Below are 15,397 nucleotides of genomic sequence, written 5' to 3'. Positions count from 1 at the left end.
GAACATCTTATTTCAATGTAAAGTGTCCTCGACTGGCATTCAGCCGTATGAGATGTCTGTCTAAGTGATTACTGATGAGCAACTTGTATTTTGTTTTAATTATTAAACATGAATGCGCTATTACAGGTGGTGTCCAGACTGACGTACAACATGTGGATCGTGGCTGCACCGTCATACCAGTTCTAGATGTAGGTATGAGATGGTATTCTGATGCCTGAACGCCGGACCATTTTTCAAAGAGGGCCAGTGACTATCCCAAGTCTGTTCCTTACGCAATGGTCCCAAAGCAATTGCTCTCTGCTGATGGTTGTACATTGGCTTTATATAGCTTATTTCTCATCTTCAGGAGCAACAATATTTGCAGTTAAAGTGACTAAAATCTATACCCTTCATGGCTTTGTATGTGTTCTTAATGTTCTTATTTTCACATGTTGCAGCTTTCGTTGATGCTTGATGAGCAGACCAAGAAACGAGAAATCGACTTCTCTACAAAATTTCCTGTCATGTCTGTCAGTTTCAATAAAATGAAATGGTACCAAAACGTGGCCTTATTTTCTGATCCACTTCAAGTATAATGCAATTTTCCTGAGAACTTGTTTGTTTTGCTGAAATGAACTTCTGCATGAATCATTGAGTACATGTCACAGCTTGTGATTATTTCCTAGCATGGTGAGGGGGCATTCAATGCTTAATGTAAAGGGTTCATTAATTGCTTAAATAATTTGTTCGGGGTGGCAAAGAAGGCTAGGTTTGAGTGGGTGGACGTCGCAATCTAAAGCAAGTTGCTTTTAGTCAGCCGTGAGTTGTAGCACATGGACAGCAACTTGGGGTACAGTCTTGGGTTTTAAAATATACCATATGAGGTACTGCGCTCGTCTTTCTGCAGCATAGTCTGCATATAATGTTTTCTATATAATAGACTATTTGAGCCATTGAAACAACTGCGCCAAATCAAATCCTTGGGGGGGCTTGTTCGCTCAACGGGGTGCGGCCGCCTACGTGTCGCTTTTCAGTGATTCTGTGTCTCGTCCCGGCAGAAAGACATGGAAATGGGCGACTCGGACCTCGACATGAGCGTCTGACACAACTACGCGCAAATGGACATGAGCGTCCGACACCTACTCAGACATGGACAATGTCAGGATTTGCTGGTCTCTCTTTAAACGACTTGTAGCAACGTCCACTAAACCGAAGATAACCAACAAGTCGTTGTGCAATGATTTGGTGTTTAAATATAAGGAGCAGTTAAGATTATTCAGACATGCCTCTCCTATGGAAACCAACCATTGGCGCTCAAAGCGTTGATCCCTCTAGTCTACACAATCACACTCTAAGTCAGAAAACCGGATTGCCAGAACCTGTTTCCTCGCCGACCCCACCCCACCCGGGGGCGGGTTAGGCTGGGCATGCACACACAGCTCTGTGGCGTCATCAAACCTCTATCACACACGGTTTAGGCCATTCAGCTGCAGGGGAGATGTGCAAACACAGAACAATAGATAAAATATTGCATCGTAAACACAGACCACTTAACATAACCGTCCAAAGCAGAGCTCCCCCCCGCCCCTCCGTCACGCTGATCTAGGGTGGGCTTCAGTGCGAAAAACACGTGTCAACTTTTGAGCTCATAAATATTTCCAGATGTGGAAATTAATGCTCGTCCTCTATAATTATCTATGTAACAAAACACAATCAGGATATGGGGTAAATAACATTGGCAAGGTCGAATGTTCTTATATGTGTAAGGTCCCAGAAGGTGTTAGTCTGTGATCTGGTCCAAGCTCTTCCTGACTGACACGGATCCAGTTTTTTTTTTTTTTTTTTTTCTCCAACTTGAGGGAGTATCTAGGAATGCAGCCAGCCAGTCACAGAGGAATGGGAAACTGAAGAGAGAAGGAACATTTCGCTCCCGGAGAAAGAAGGACGGTTCAGACTTCAAGCTAAAACAACCCAACATCCAACATGGTTCAGGTAAGGCTAAAGGCTTCAATCTTTATTAATCGTAAACTAATAGGAGGATTGGTCCGGTTGAAGTACTTCAAGTTACAGTCATTTCCTATAACTTGTGCTACTATTTAACAACTTTGTCCCTTGAAGTAGCCGAAGTTCAACGACTTCACACTCCGCCCAAGTTTTGTTTGGAAAGATTTCATGAACGCAACATGAGTTTCTCAGTTCAGAATATTAAGCCAATTACAGTTTATCGCGTCGACGTTAGATCATCTTTTATTCCTCAATAATTTGACTTGGTCTGCTTAATCCATCTGAACCAAGACTACAGAATAAGTGACTTTGTACCAGCGTTTGTACGAGGAGACAGTCCTAGTGTGACTCGGGTTCTGAGCTGCAGGTCAGATCTTCAGGACAGAACCGGGCGGAGGTCCTCAAGCAGACCGAGGCTCCACCGTCTGTGTGGAGTTTCACTCCAGGACGTCCCGAGACGTCCTAGCTATCGATGGTCACAATGTGACAGACCCCTCACTACAAAACTGCTAGTATTTTATTCAGAGAACAAACACATGACGATTATTGATTTGGATAGTAAAGTTACGTTTCAGCAGAGGCCTGCTCTCCAGCCTCACCCCAGGTTCGGGCCACCAGGCTGTCTAGTAAACCTGAGCTCACAATGCAGAATACACGTAGGAATTCGCTGATATGATGAATCAACGGAGCTCCTCATCCGAACTTTTACACTAGTAACCCAGCATTGTGGGTGTTTTAATTACTTTACAGTGTGTACCATCTGAAATGTCCTCACAGGATGTTGTTCAATGGGATGGGATTTGTAGCATCAACAGAAAACTATTTATCACAAAAGGCCTAGCTCTGTACATACTGAGTGTAAGTTATGCACAACTGTATTTCATAGGCCTAATAAAAGCCATGTTGGACATGGCAGATCCCCTATTAAAAGTGGAATTGCCAACTGGCTTATAACCCCACAGCAGCAGTTTACTTTTTAACCTGTTATACAAGTATGGATGCACTATAAGGAGGGCGGGGCCGAGGTTAAATTAGAGTTTTTGATACCTTGGAAACTACCTTGTAAAACGTAAGCCTAAGATTAATACACCCATGTGGATTTTCTCATGCAAATCCATACGTTCAATAAAGTATGGTTTATGGGTCTGGAAGTACATTAAAAGAGTAGGTTCGCCCTTATTGATCCCGCGTAATCTAATACACTGGCCATCGACCTTTTTAGAGAACAAAGTTGAAGAACTGAACATAATGCTATGTGTTAAAGTAATTATTTAGTGTATGGTAGACGGTCATCAACCAACTAGCTAATCAGGGTTCTGATTAGTTTCAGATATATTTCACTCAATGTTGACAACAGAGACAGCATCCAATCAAGAACAACATTTAATAATGGTATTAGCACAATTGTCGAGTAAAAGTATTTTATTTTACAAAGTTGGTAGCCTACAGACACTTTGACGTAGTGGGTGCGTGTGCTAGTGTCTGCGTGCATGTTTGTGTAGATGCTTTTGACTGTCATTCACATTCCATAGTACCGAGTCATACCAGAAACGGACACAGAGATGGACCACTGTGGTTGCTTGTGCATCAAAAATGCATCAATCAAAAATTATTATATATAACAGATTAATGTTATTATTTATTACATTATTAAGTACATGGTCATGGGAGTAAAATTACAGGTGTGCTCACTTTGTCATCAGATCCGTTGGTTTGTGTTAGCTTGTGCGAAAGCCCGTTTAAACATCGCTATGTTTGAATGGAATGTTGCCGGTCTTTCTGCGTTGGTGTGGCTTGTTTCCAAACTTAAAGTCACCCACACCCTGTATCCCACACTACAGGCTCTCCTTCTGGAATCATCCTTTTAACCATCTTCTGCTTCTTCACCTCTCTGTAGTTCACAGATCTCGAGAAGGCCATCTCTACAATGGTGGACGAGTTCCACAAGGCTGGCAGTGGAGCCACTCTGAAGGCGGACGAGTTCAAGGGACTGGTCTCCTCCCAGATGCCCACATTGGCCACGGTAAACCTCGTCACCTCACCCCCCCCGGTGCCTGAACAACAGGTCAAATAGGAGTTTTCTAGACCCAGGTCTGACGCACCATTATGTCTGTGTGATAGCTGAATTGAATGGTGTGAATCTTTATTTGTATTGTATTTATTCCCCTCTTTCACAAGCAAGAACTGATGAATACAGCGACAGTACATTTTTCATCTTAACATAATTAAGAACACTGACACAGTTCAACGGCAAACTAAGCAGAGCCGACTAAATAATGATCACAACCCTATAACTACGATACCTCAAAAGTCATGTGTCAATGGGTTTAGCTTGAAGATCGAGTAGTGTGTCTGCGTATGTGTCTGTGTGAGACGCAATGAGAGCACCAAGGTGTGGTTGTCAATTGCGCAACACCCTGTCTTCCCCTCTCCTTTAAGCATGTGCACTGGCCTTGCCCCGCCTACCACTGATCCCAGCTGTAAGGTGTGGTCTGACAACTTCTGCGCCGCTAACACCCAGCTTATGGGAGCTGCACTCACAGATGGACTCTGATGTTTGAAAAGTAGTATATTTAAGGAGCCGTACAATGGCAGAATACATTCAAACACTACTCCAGAGAATGGAGATTCAGAGGGAGATATTGGAGACATTTTAATACCCTATCAAAACAGAGCGTACATTCTCAATATGAGCCCACTCCATGCTTGGTGCATGATCCTGTTTGGGTAAATCTCAAACAGCCGTGGTTTTAGTTGCTGTAGATACGATTCAACCGTTGGAAAGAGAGAGCAGAAGAGAGAGAGATACTGAGACTAAACCAAAAGACGTCCCCTCCCTCTCCACTTCCTCCCTCCCTTTGTCCTCCCCCATTGAAGTCTTGAGTTTCACTCACCTTAGATTGACTGGTAAGCAGGTTCTCCTGAACCTATCATGGCGGAGAATTCCTGAGTAGTCAGAAATGGAGCGGAAGCGGTCTAAAATCGATGTAGTCTCATACAGAGGCGGGCACAGTCGAGGCTAAACAGATGTTCTCACTGTGCCTTTCATTGACTAATAGCTGACAGATGGCTATGCTATTTCCAAGGAATCAATCAAATAATAACTCTTAAATCTAAAAACTTTTTAGGAACACTATTAATGTTGGATCTCGTTGATCTCGTAGTTGAGACACAAATAAGTAATATTGTTTGGTTAGCTTTGGAGTTTAGGGTGTCAACCTTTTATCAAGCTTTATTTAATAAAATGAACGACCCACCCTGTTCCCTACAGACCGTTGGCACGGACGCGGGATGGAGCGAGATGCTCCAGAAGATGGGCGTGTCTGGCGATGGGGAGGGCGTGTCCTTTGAGCGCTTCTGGAGTCTGATCCAATCACAAGCAACCCAGCAGTACGGTCTGAGCAGCCTCGACAAGGTGTCCAAATGCAGCTGCATCGTGCTGTAAGGGCCCGGGATCCGGCACCTTTACCATCTATTCATCTCGGCTTAGCCATCCCAGCCTTCAACCGTCAGGCCGCCGGCAGGGCAGCAGTAACCCATTAGTCCCAGGAGAGGACAAGCTCCCTGCCAGAGCCTGTACAATTCGCCCTTTCTGATTTGCAATAGTGAATGGCACCAGTTTCAGATGTTTAAAATTTTAACTTTCCAAAAATACAAAAACCTAAACAAGAAATTACAACATATATTGCGACAAACGGTATTTAACCAGAGAGAGCCATTCCTGGGTTATAGTTTTGTTTGGTTTCTCTATAATGTAGGCTTTCAGCATCATGAACTACACCCTTTCTCCGTGTCTGAAATACAGCGACTACAATTTCTTTACATAAACATATCTGAAGTAAGCATTCTGGTTCATTTGAAGCAAACCTTTTCATTACATGTTCATTAAATGACATCCAGCAATAATCAAGTTTACAGTATTTTCTTTACTTGAGCATTAAAGCTTTAAGATAGAGGTATATTCTAATTAACCCTGAAGTAATAAACAACAGGTCATGCATATTGGAGTTCAACTCAAATGCAGTTTGGGATTATCTCATTTAAGTGTTAGAATTTGAATGAAAGACTCAAGACTAATTCCTTCGCCAAATTTGTGTACAATAGAAAGTTGTGTTTGTTCTTTTGCTCCTCAATATGACTTTTAATCTGTATTTATACAACGATGTTATCTGTGTACTGGCCAATGTGACACCATAGGATACCTTACACCATTTATTAAATAAACATTTGAAGAAAGTAAAGTAGCCCAAAGAATTTATTTTTGGTTTAAATGATTGGGATGTCTTCAAGCTTTATCATTTCATCAAATGTGGCAATATGAAGATATTAGTGCAAAGGTTTCGTACAACACTCGATACTCATAGACATGCCTGAATATTACAGTTTGGGCAAATTTGCATTTTTGTATTGTTTATACAGTTTCTTGATATGCAACCTTTCTTTGAATACTCAATTACATCCTGCACCTTTATTTCATTAAAGACAAACACACAATTATATTTTTGTAATCCTATTTACTGTGTTTACAAATGCATAAGCCTCACCATACAAGTTATCGTTTCACTTATTTAAACGTCATAATGCATCGGGTGCTTATTTAAAGCCCCAGCCTCACAAGAAGCACTCCATGTCTGGCAGATATATCAGACATGAGCTGGTGGAGTGATATGTCATCTAAACCATATCATACAGAGGCAAAAACATTAAACTGCAACACGTATTCTCACTAAGCATTTCATTAACTAATAGGTAACGGAAGGCTAGGCCATTTCCAACCAATAACACTCAAATAACAACTCTAAGTATGTATAGAGTTAATCAATAATGTGATCCGATCTGGCAACATGAAAACGGTTCATTCACAACAACAAACCCCTGGTTTTTGGATTCGATGGCCAGGGCGTGTCTGTTTCCATGGTCATCATGGACATGGAGGATGACCGCCCCAGGTGTCCCGCCTGCCTCCAACGGCGGTGTCTCAGAGGAGAAAGACGGGCTGCTTATGTTGTACCACCGCCACCAAAAAGTACTGACCTCTACGTGGTTGCCACGACACTGCTGTTGCAACTGGGATGCCTGCTAGAAGAGTCCTTGAACTCTTGACGGATTCAAACCCGATCCGTCCCTCGAGGGAGGACACAGCCTGTGGATGCTGTCCAGAGTGTGTTTGTGTGCTTTGTGTGGGTTTCGTGGAGTGTCCCATGAAATGCTCTCTCCTCTGCGTTTTGTAAAAGCAGTCATTTGGAACATAGCGAAGGCCTGACTCAGCTTCCTGCCTGCCAGTGGCAGCGTCTCCAGTTTCTATGAGCACATCATCGAGAATGATTTGTTTGAATGCCATTGGTCTCAGGTTCTACTGTCAGCCAAATTGTTTTCATGTGCGTCTCATAGCCCTCTGGGATATAATCAGGAGCACGCCTTCTTTCATTCTCTTGAAGAAAAAACATCAAGGGATTCTTTCGTTCACGCACTGTGGCCATAATTCTTGGGGGAAAACATGTGTTGTTATGATTGTCCTACCATGTTTGACTCATGTTTGATGTGGTCAAACTGCGATTTATTGGGATGCCCATTCTCAAATATGCTAACATGAATCTGAAGCTGTACTGGCCGTCAGCTTTAATGAAGAGATTTTGTGCCAATGTCTCATTCAGGGAGTTGCTGTTGTGTAGGCTAGATACTCATTGCACATACACCATCTACATTTAGTCCAACAATAATACGAGGGGGTTATATACAATATCTGGCAAGGGGTTAGTGTTTTCTTCTCTTTTTTTTTGTTCTTGATAACAGTGGGGGTGGGTGCATATTTACATTTTGACACTAGATGGCGATAATGGGATTCAGGTCGGCTAACTGCACCGTAGAGGAAGAAGCCCTGGAGCGGAAGAGAAGAACCGCCATCTTCGTGAGGTCCAGAGCGTCAGCACAAAGGTCTTTACTGCAATATTCTCACCTAGATATCCGTTGTAGTTTCAGTAGTTTTCCGTTCATGTTTGACTGTATTTGACTGAGCGTTGCGTCCAACCCATATATATATCAGGTACCACGAAAAGCCTAGTGTGGGTCATGTTATTGGTCATTAACAGTGAGCTAAACCCTTGTACCAGCAATAAGATGGAGACCACGACGTAACATGTTGGTCATTACACATTTATGTCGAACCGTCACAAATTAATGGTCAAATTCAAAATATCCAAAAGCTATTCGTTTCTCAAGTGTAAGTTATTTCACTGAAAATGAGCACTTGGCGACCATCGGCCACCCAGACAACCAGTACCAACATGCAGACAACCAGTTGTACCACCACCATCATGTGTCCTTATCCTGGGTCACTGCAAGTCAGGTCATTTCCTTAAAGGAGACACAGCAACGAAGTACCTTCTGGTTGTGACTTTGATTTTTTTCAGTTGAATGTCTCTGTTTAACTAATAATTAACCTAGTAACTAATTGTATTGAATCACACTTTGTGTTCTACGATGGATTGCAGATGCCTCGACATTGCTCAGCTGGAGGCTGCAAATCTCGCGATAACCGTGAAACTCGCAAGGCTGGCATTACTTTTCACAAGTAAGAACTATGAAAAATGAAAACTCTTGGATCACATCTGTTATCATTTATGTATCCATAATTTAAAGAAGTGCTATTTAATGTGTTCTGTGGATCTCCACAGTTAGGAATGACAATTTAATATGGTCCATAACTTTATTTTTGTTCTGTCTAGATTGCCCAAGGGAGCCAGCCGAAGGAATTTATGGATTACAAATTCACACCGCAAGGGTCTTTGGGACCCCCAAACAGACTTTGTTTACTTCTGCTCAAAACACTTTACTCCAGAAAATTTTGAGCTCACTGGATACAGGTCTGTGATTTTCAGATTATGTCATTTTGAATTGTTATGTCATTATGTCATTTTAAATTGTGCAACGTTTGAATTGTGAGGAACTATTGCTAAAGCCTCATGAGACCATCCCAGTTTTGCGAGTTCACATTCAGTTTCTCCGGCGGTCTGGCCTCCATTGCCCTCTCCATCCAACTGGCTCATCACGAGATGCACCATGCTGCATTTTCTTGTTCAACTTACTATTAAAAAAAGCAGCTTGCTGCGTCTTTTTCATTTACCATTACTAGGCAACCACAAGGTCACAGTTCTTAGCCGAGTTGCCTCTTAATTAGTGATTGGAAAAGGGAAATCATTTGAATAAACGCTTCACCCTCATGGAAAACGCCCCAAGGCTACAGAACATATTCTGCCTATCAGAGGCTAATAATGTTACAAGAAGAGCAGAAATCTGCATAGACGGCTTTTCTCAGATAACAAAATGTTTCTGCTTTACTTTCAACCAGATTCGGCCAGTTTACTAGCAATACTCTGATTGGCTGAATCTCTGAACAAGTTAATCATATTTGAATATCAGGATGGTCTCATGAGGCTACTATTGCTGGGACATTTAGTCAAATGTATCTGCCGTGGTTATCTTCACAGTGGAATCCGCAGGCTGAGAGAGGATGCCTTCCCTACCGTGTTTGATGCGTCGCTGGGGCCCAAACGCAAAGGGCCCGGCCGCCCTCGGAAGAAGGAAGCGCTTCATCTCAGGTCCATATACTTTGGTTTCTCCATAAAGTGTGGTCTCGTTTTATTTTTTCTCAAACGTTTCTGAAAATGTTCAAGTAAACGCCTCGATCGTGGTCACGCCTAGCCTATGGTCAAATGCAGATGTTTAATTTAGAAATCTGACAATATGAACAAAGAGGTTCAGGGACAACAGAGTGTAAATCTAATCCTATAACTATGCAGAGAGGCTTTCTGTAACTGTCCGTTATTTAGCTGTCGTAGCATTGGCTAATGAGGAATAATTCCACATGCCCTGAATCTTTTGTGGTTGTAACGCTATGAGCTCGCTATTCTATATTCCAGACAGAAGCCACCGGTCACAATCAAAGAGGACCGCGTGGAGGCCGAGAACGGGGAGGACATCCGTGACCCCCCACCGTTAAAGCAGGAGAAGGCCGGCCTGTGTGCGGAGGCCGATGTCTTCCACCCGCCGGCCTGTTTGGACGAGGCCACCTCCGAGGCCCAGCCCGTCTCCTTGACGGACGGCTGTCCCTCTCCTCCGGACCCCCGAGAGTCTCCACCCGCCGAGTGCCCCGCCTCCCCGTCCCGCTACATGCGGCGCCTGCCCCCTGCCCCCGGGTTCTACCTGCGGAGGGAGCACAGCTACGCCCAGCTGTGTCCCCTGCTGTGGCGGCGGCGCTGCGAGCGCGCGGTGGACTGCCTGGAGAAGGCCCTGCGGCAGCTGAGCGCCGCGCGGCGCCGGGAGAACCGGCTGCGGAGCGCGCTGTCCCGGCTCCGGGAGAAGCGGCTGCGGCCCGCGGGGCCGGACGACGGGCCGAGGGCCAGGAGGGGCTGGCTGGGCGGCGGGCGGCTGAGGGGGGCCGCCGCCCAGGCCGGGGGCGACGGCTCGCTCTGGGCCCAGCCGGAGGAGAGCGAAGGGGAGATGGAGAGCGAGGAGGCCGGGCTTGGGGAGCCCGCCGCGGAGGACGAGGACGTGGGGGAGTACTGCTTCAGCTGCAACAGAGCAGGGGACGGGTGCTGCGACAGAGGTCCGCGCTCTGTTTCCAGGGCTGCAGATAGAAGGGAACTCTCTGGTGCGCGCCATGGCGTGGCGAGGTCTCAAGAGGAGGGCTGCACTTGGCTGCCGCTCCTTAAACCCCCCGGAAGTGACGAGGACAGGTTTATAAATGGCGAAGGGAAGGCCCTCATTCATGAACATCAATTGAGTGCTCCAGAGTTGGTGGTGAACACTGATCATGTGCAGCTCATGGTTCTGGAGGCACCGCTCGGAGACGGGTTTAAAACGGGTCATCTACAAAGTGCCTTAAAGCTGCCCCCCTCCCGGAGCCTACTGCAGAGCCAGGCTCAGGCGGGCCTCCAGCGGGTCCTCTTGGGCGGGGAGTCGCTGCATGGCTCTCAGGGCCCTGATCCGCGCCCGGCTCTGGCAGACTTCGGTGCCATGGTGGGTCAAGCCAAGGGTGCAGCGCTTTACAAGGAGCCCTGCCAGCAAGTGTTTTTTGTGCAGGAGAGCATAGAGGGACAGCTGTTGCTCGTGCCCGCCACCACCCAGGACAGATTAAAAGGTGTGGACAGCACTGATGATGGGGCTGGAAATATGCAAACTATACTGGAGCCACACCTGACCTTCCAGACGGATTTAGGGCTGGTTCCAGAAGACATACCGAACAGAGACTTGGAGCCGTCCAATGGGAATGTTCTGGGTACAGTCGTGAGAGAAGATGTGAGGGAAAAACTAAAGGAACATTTGGAAGGTTTTCAGCTACAGCTCAGTACTGAGTACATCACTTGAAGAAACGTGTCATTTTCAGTTTCATATGGAGCCCATTATTTCTTTGTTTACTATATGATAAATGATAGGATATATGTATATATTTATGTATATATGAAATATTTAATGAATGTTTGAGTGTTTCTGAGATGTTTGCAAATAATTGACCTAATAAACCTGAAATTAATGCCAAAATCAATGTTATGTTTCATGATACACCAATTATAAAGTAAATGGAAATTTTTGGCAAAAATGTGTTTGCTTCTGGTTCTGATCGATTATGGCACGAAAAGTGTTGAGATTGAATCCCCAGTGACCCCTGCGGTGTTGCTCATGGTAGGAAGAGTCTAGGCAGTCATCTGGAGAAGGGTTGAGTTCATGGTTAATAACATCAATAGGGAACCTGCATTCAAGCTCTTCAGAAAAGGAGCATGATTTGAGGACCATGGATTTTTTTAGATGTTAGGTTATGTTCCAGGAATACGGTACCAGCATAAAGGAACCGGGTTCGAGCCTGCGTTTCCACAGCCTCCCTCTAGTCCTTTTCAGCAAGGTTCCTCACCCCATCCTCTGGATGCATTTAATTGAATTGGTCCCATTGAACTAAAGGGTCTGCTAAAATGAATTGCTCAATAGCAGACTAAACAGGATATGTTATATATTGTTATCCTTTGTGATTGCATTTAATAATTTTTTTAAATGATAATACAATTTTATATTTAAAGTACAAATAAAACGCCTTCAATATGAATTGCAAATACTGTTGATATACGTTTGGATTGTTCTGAAAACTACTCTTCGGATAACTACGATGTGACCAACCGTCCAATCATCCACCAGGACACGTGCTGCAGGCATGGCTGCAGGTCAGTCGGGGTTTGCGTCAGAGGGACGCCCCGTGGGTCTCCCTCCCACCTGTCCTCCCGAAGGTCCGCCCTCCATGCATGTCCACCTTGTATAGGCCTCCCTGCTGCTCCGGGTTGCAGGCATTCGGGTCGACATGGTGGTCAGAGAGAGTCAGCGTCCCGGTACCAAGAGGAGTAGAGCCATGGAGGGGCTTCAGAGGAGCAGAACTATGGAGGGGACTTCTCCGAGGAGCAGATCGGAGGGGCCTCCTCAGAGAGTCGACGCGAACATCGCCCTGATTGGAGCAGAAGACGTAGGGAAATCTGGTAAGTTAAAACATGCATGCCTTCTTCAACCAAATTAACTAAAAGTGTTTAAACGACTCATGAACATCGTCACTAAGCCATGTGTGATTCCATCCTCAGCGCTCACCGTGCGGTTCTTAACCAGAAGATTTATCGGAGAATATGGAGACATCGGTACGTTTCGCTTCAGTAGGCCTACATTGCCTATTTCATAACTGATTCTAAATCAACTATCTTAACTCACCTTCAATGTGAAATCCTTCATACAGAGTCGATACACAGTCACTGCGACATGATCGATGGACGAGAGATCTGTTTCAACATCTGGGACTCCGTCTGTCCTCAGGTGAGTCTCGAGGATCCCGCCTCGAAAAGGACCACTTATAGACGTTCCCAAATCAAAGTCACTAGTTACATGTCCGACCACATCTTTCTTTATCGTAGAATGAGGGCATTGCCGATCACAACATCACCAAACAGCTCCAGTGGGCGGACGGCTTCATCCTGGTCTACAGCATCTGCGATCGCTCCAGCTTCTCCGTGGTGGAGCAGCAGGTGCGGCGTCTCAGAGGACAGGCCCGGACCAGGGGGGGTCCCGGCGCAACGCCCCCCATCATCATCGTGGGAAACAAGCGGGACCTGCGGCACCGCCGCACGGTGTCCAGCGAGGAGGGCCGGCTCCTGGCCCTCACGGCCGACTGCGGCTTCTTCGAGATCTCCGCCGCGGAGAACTACCACGGCGTGCTGCTGGCCTTCCACGGCCTGCTGGAACTGATCCGGGAGACCAGGGCCCTAAAGAAGGGTCCTGCGGGCATCAAGGGCATCGTTAGGAGCGTGTCTGCGGTGTTTGGGAGGAGACGGAACGACGCGAAAGACGCGCAAGACTGAGCTGGGTTCCGATTCAATATGACCGGACAATTGGAGGCCGTGGGGATCCCGAAATGTAAAAAGTGTGAATAAAAGATGGAACTATTCCGCCAGCGAAGAAACTATGAGGAGTTTACGCCAACCCGGTGTTGCCGTTGTTCATAACACCTGCTGATCCCGTGGGCCCTGACTTGTAAATATCGACCATCTTCCAAACCCTCATCATCAATCATCAAAACCCTTCCAAAAGAAAGACTATTTAAACTCCTATCCTGAACGACTTCTCAACATGTGAAGACACATCATGAAATGAACATTTATCCTATGACAATGTTTAAACAATGTTCGAATTTTATAAGAAGCAATTTTTTCCTTATATTTTTTGTAAAAACCAAACATACAAAATGTGAATCTGTCAAATGTTTGTTTATTTATTTGTTGAAAGTTTGACCCAGTCCTGTTCAAATACAAATCAAGGATTAGAATGCATGTTTTTGCTCTGAAAGTATTTGAACATTAAAAGATTATTCAAGCCAGCCATATAGCCTGCATACCTTTACTAACTCGTTGTTCACATTTGGAGAGTGGCCATGCAAAGCCCTCATGTGCACAACAATACCACCTTGTATTTGACTATGTGAGCTGAAAGCTGGCCCTCCGTGCAGCAGTCAGGATGAACGCCCATTCATTCATTTCCCCACTGTAGCACAGGTGCATGGAAATCTCCAACAGCTGTATCCATTGGAGCTGTTCAGCTCACTGTTTGGTTTGAGCAGCTATGCCGCAAGGATCCTGCCAGGCCTTCAGGCTGCAGAATGTACCATACAAGAAGAGGGGTTCTAATTATCTCCTTGCCTTACCTCTGATAACACTTAACCAGGGGCGTCCTGGACAGACAGCCTCCGTTGGGCATTTCTCTTTTGTATTTTCTTAAATGGTAAACCCTGAACCGTACCAGATAACACTCAAGTCTTGTGACAGTATAGCTTTCCACTCCTGGGTGAACTGCAACAGGTCCACTCCCAGAAGGGTCATCAGAGGACAGGACACAGGCGCTCAGAACACATATGAGTCTGCGACACCCTGGTTGGTCCTCCGATGACCCCCTCGTGACAACTGACTCCAACTGGGAGCAAACTGGTCCCACTGGGAGCAGGTTGATTCCATCCTATTCAAAGTTGAATTACCACCATGGCTTTCATCTTTGTACATCTGCTGAAGCAAGACAATATAACATAACAGTAGAAGAAAACAGCTTTCAATAGGAGCCAACTCTGCAAAACTCATTTAACTACAGCAGATAATACCGTAGATAAAGTCAATGAGAAAGCTGCATTTTTGGCAAACACATGCAGCCATTGAAGAGTTATTATCACCAATACTCTCCAGAGTTTTCAAAAAATTTCAACAAAATTGTCAAAAGGTTGGTCAGGAATATTTAGCAAGAACTGCAAGGCAAAGGTTGACTGAGTTCTGGACCCCAAGCAGAGAGGCTAATTATTAAACTCTGTATTTACCACACAATAGAAAGCTGAAAGTGTGACCTAATTATATTGACAATGTTGGTGGTGTAGTAGGTCTGATTATATGAACCATGTTGGTGGAGGGTGTAGGAGCATGTATGTATGTATGTATGTATGTATGTATGTATGGATGTATGGATGTATGGATGTATGGATGGATGGATGGATGTATGGATGTATGGATGGATGGATGGATGGATGGATGGATGGATGGATGGATGCATGCATGCATGTATGTATGTATGTATGTATGTATGTATGTATGTTAAAGAAATATGCTCAATTTAAGTTTTTGGAAAACAAATCACATCAACTATGGGTTAAAGATTACTCTATCAAGGCAAAACATAAATGTAATCTCTAGCGTATGAAATGATGACACATAATATGTGTAAACATTGTTTATAGAACACAGTGAATGTACTCCTATTTTGATGACTTCAGTGCTTTAATAATTCACTATACAGTGATTCACATTTTGTGACAATTGTGTGATCTATCCATCTCTCTCTCTCTCTCTCTCTCTCT

The 15,397-nt window shown here is 44.9% G+C and overlaps 3 protein-coding genes across 3 annotated transcripts; all 3 read left to right on the top strand.

Moving 5' to 3' along the window:
* Window positions 1–1,799: 1,799 nt before the first annotated feature.
* Window positions 1,800–6,482, top strand: s100v2 (S100 calcium binding protein V2). The gene is made up of 3 exons (XM_030346436.1): window positions 1,800–1,971; window positions 3,881–4,006; window positions 5,255–6,482. Exons 1-3 carry the CDS (start codon window positions 1,963–1,965, stop codon window positions 5,426–5,428), a joined length of 309 nt encoding a protein of 102 aa, XP_030202296.1. The 5' UTR covers window positions 1,800–1,962; the 3' UTR covers window positions 5,429–6,482.
* Window positions 6,483–7,771: 1,289 nt separating this feature from the next.
* Window positions 7,772–11,523, top strand: thap7 (THAP domain containing 7). The gene is made up of 5 exons (XM_030346434.1): window positions 7,772–7,917; window positions 8,475–8,554; window positions 8,709–8,846; window positions 9,471–9,581; window positions 9,903–11,523. The coding sequence occupies exons 2-5, from the start codon at window positions 8,475–8,477 to the stop codon at window positions 11,347–11,349; spliced, it is 1,776 nt and encodes a 591-aa protein (XP_030202294.1). The 5' UTR covers window positions 7,772–7,917; the 3' UTR covers window positions 11,350–11,523.
* Window positions 11,524–12,243: 720 nt separating this feature from the next.
* zgc:64022 (RERG_RasL11_like domain-containing protein) lies at window positions 12,244–13,884 on the top strand. The gene is made up of 4 exons (XM_030347891.1): window positions 12,244–12,500; window positions 12,600–12,653; window positions 12,749–12,825; window positions 12,924–13,884. Exons 1-4 carry the CDS (start codon window positions 12,329–12,331, stop codon window positions 13,365–13,367), a joined length of 747 nt encoding a protein of 248 aa, XP_030203751.1. The 5' UTR covers window positions 12,244–12,328; the 3' UTR covers window positions 13,368–13,884.
* Window positions 13,885–15,397: the final 1,513 nt, after the last annotated feature.

This window comes from Gadus morhua, chromosome 22, assembly GCF_902167405.1.
Source record: "Gadus morhua chromosome 22, gadMor3.0, whole genome shotgun sequence".
NCBI lineage: Eukaryota > Metazoa > Chordata > Actinopteri > Gadiformes > Gadidae > Gadus > Gadus morhua.
Note: the sequence above shows the minus strand (reverse complement) of the source record. Positions and strands in the feature narration are given on the sequence as shown.

Bases quoted from the DNA above. Each gene is read 5' to 3' on its own strand.
- zgc:64022 (XM_030347891.1), top strand. From the start codon at position 12,329: ATGGTGGTCAGAGAGAGTCAGCGTCCCGGTACCAAGAGGAGTAGAGCC. The intron at 12,501-12,599 runs GTAAGTTAAAAC...TTCCATCCTCAG, and splicing joins AGAAGACGTAGGGAAATCTG to CGCTCACCGTGCGGTTCTTA. The intron at 12,826-12,923 runs GTGAGTCTCGAG...TCTTTATCGTAG, and splicing joins GGGACTCCGTCTGTCCTCAG to AATGAGGGCATTGCCGATCA.
- s100v2 (XM_030346436.1), top strand. The intron at 4,007-5,254 runs GTAAACCTCGTC...TGTTCCCTACAG, and splicing joins AGATGCCCACATTGGCCACG to ACCGTTGGCACGGACGCGGG.
- thap7 (XM_030346434.1), top strand. From the start codon at position 8,475: ATGCCTCGACATTGCTCAGCTGGAGGCTGCAAATCTCGCGATAACCGT. The intron at 8,555-8,708 runs GTAAGAACTATG...TGTTCTGTCTAG, and splicing joins GCTGGCATTACTTTTCACAA to ATTGCCCAAGGGAGCCAGCC. The intron at 9,582-9,902 runs GTCCATATACTT...TCTATATTCCAG, and splicing joins AAGGAAGCGCTTCATCTCAG to ACAGAAGCCACCGGTCACAA.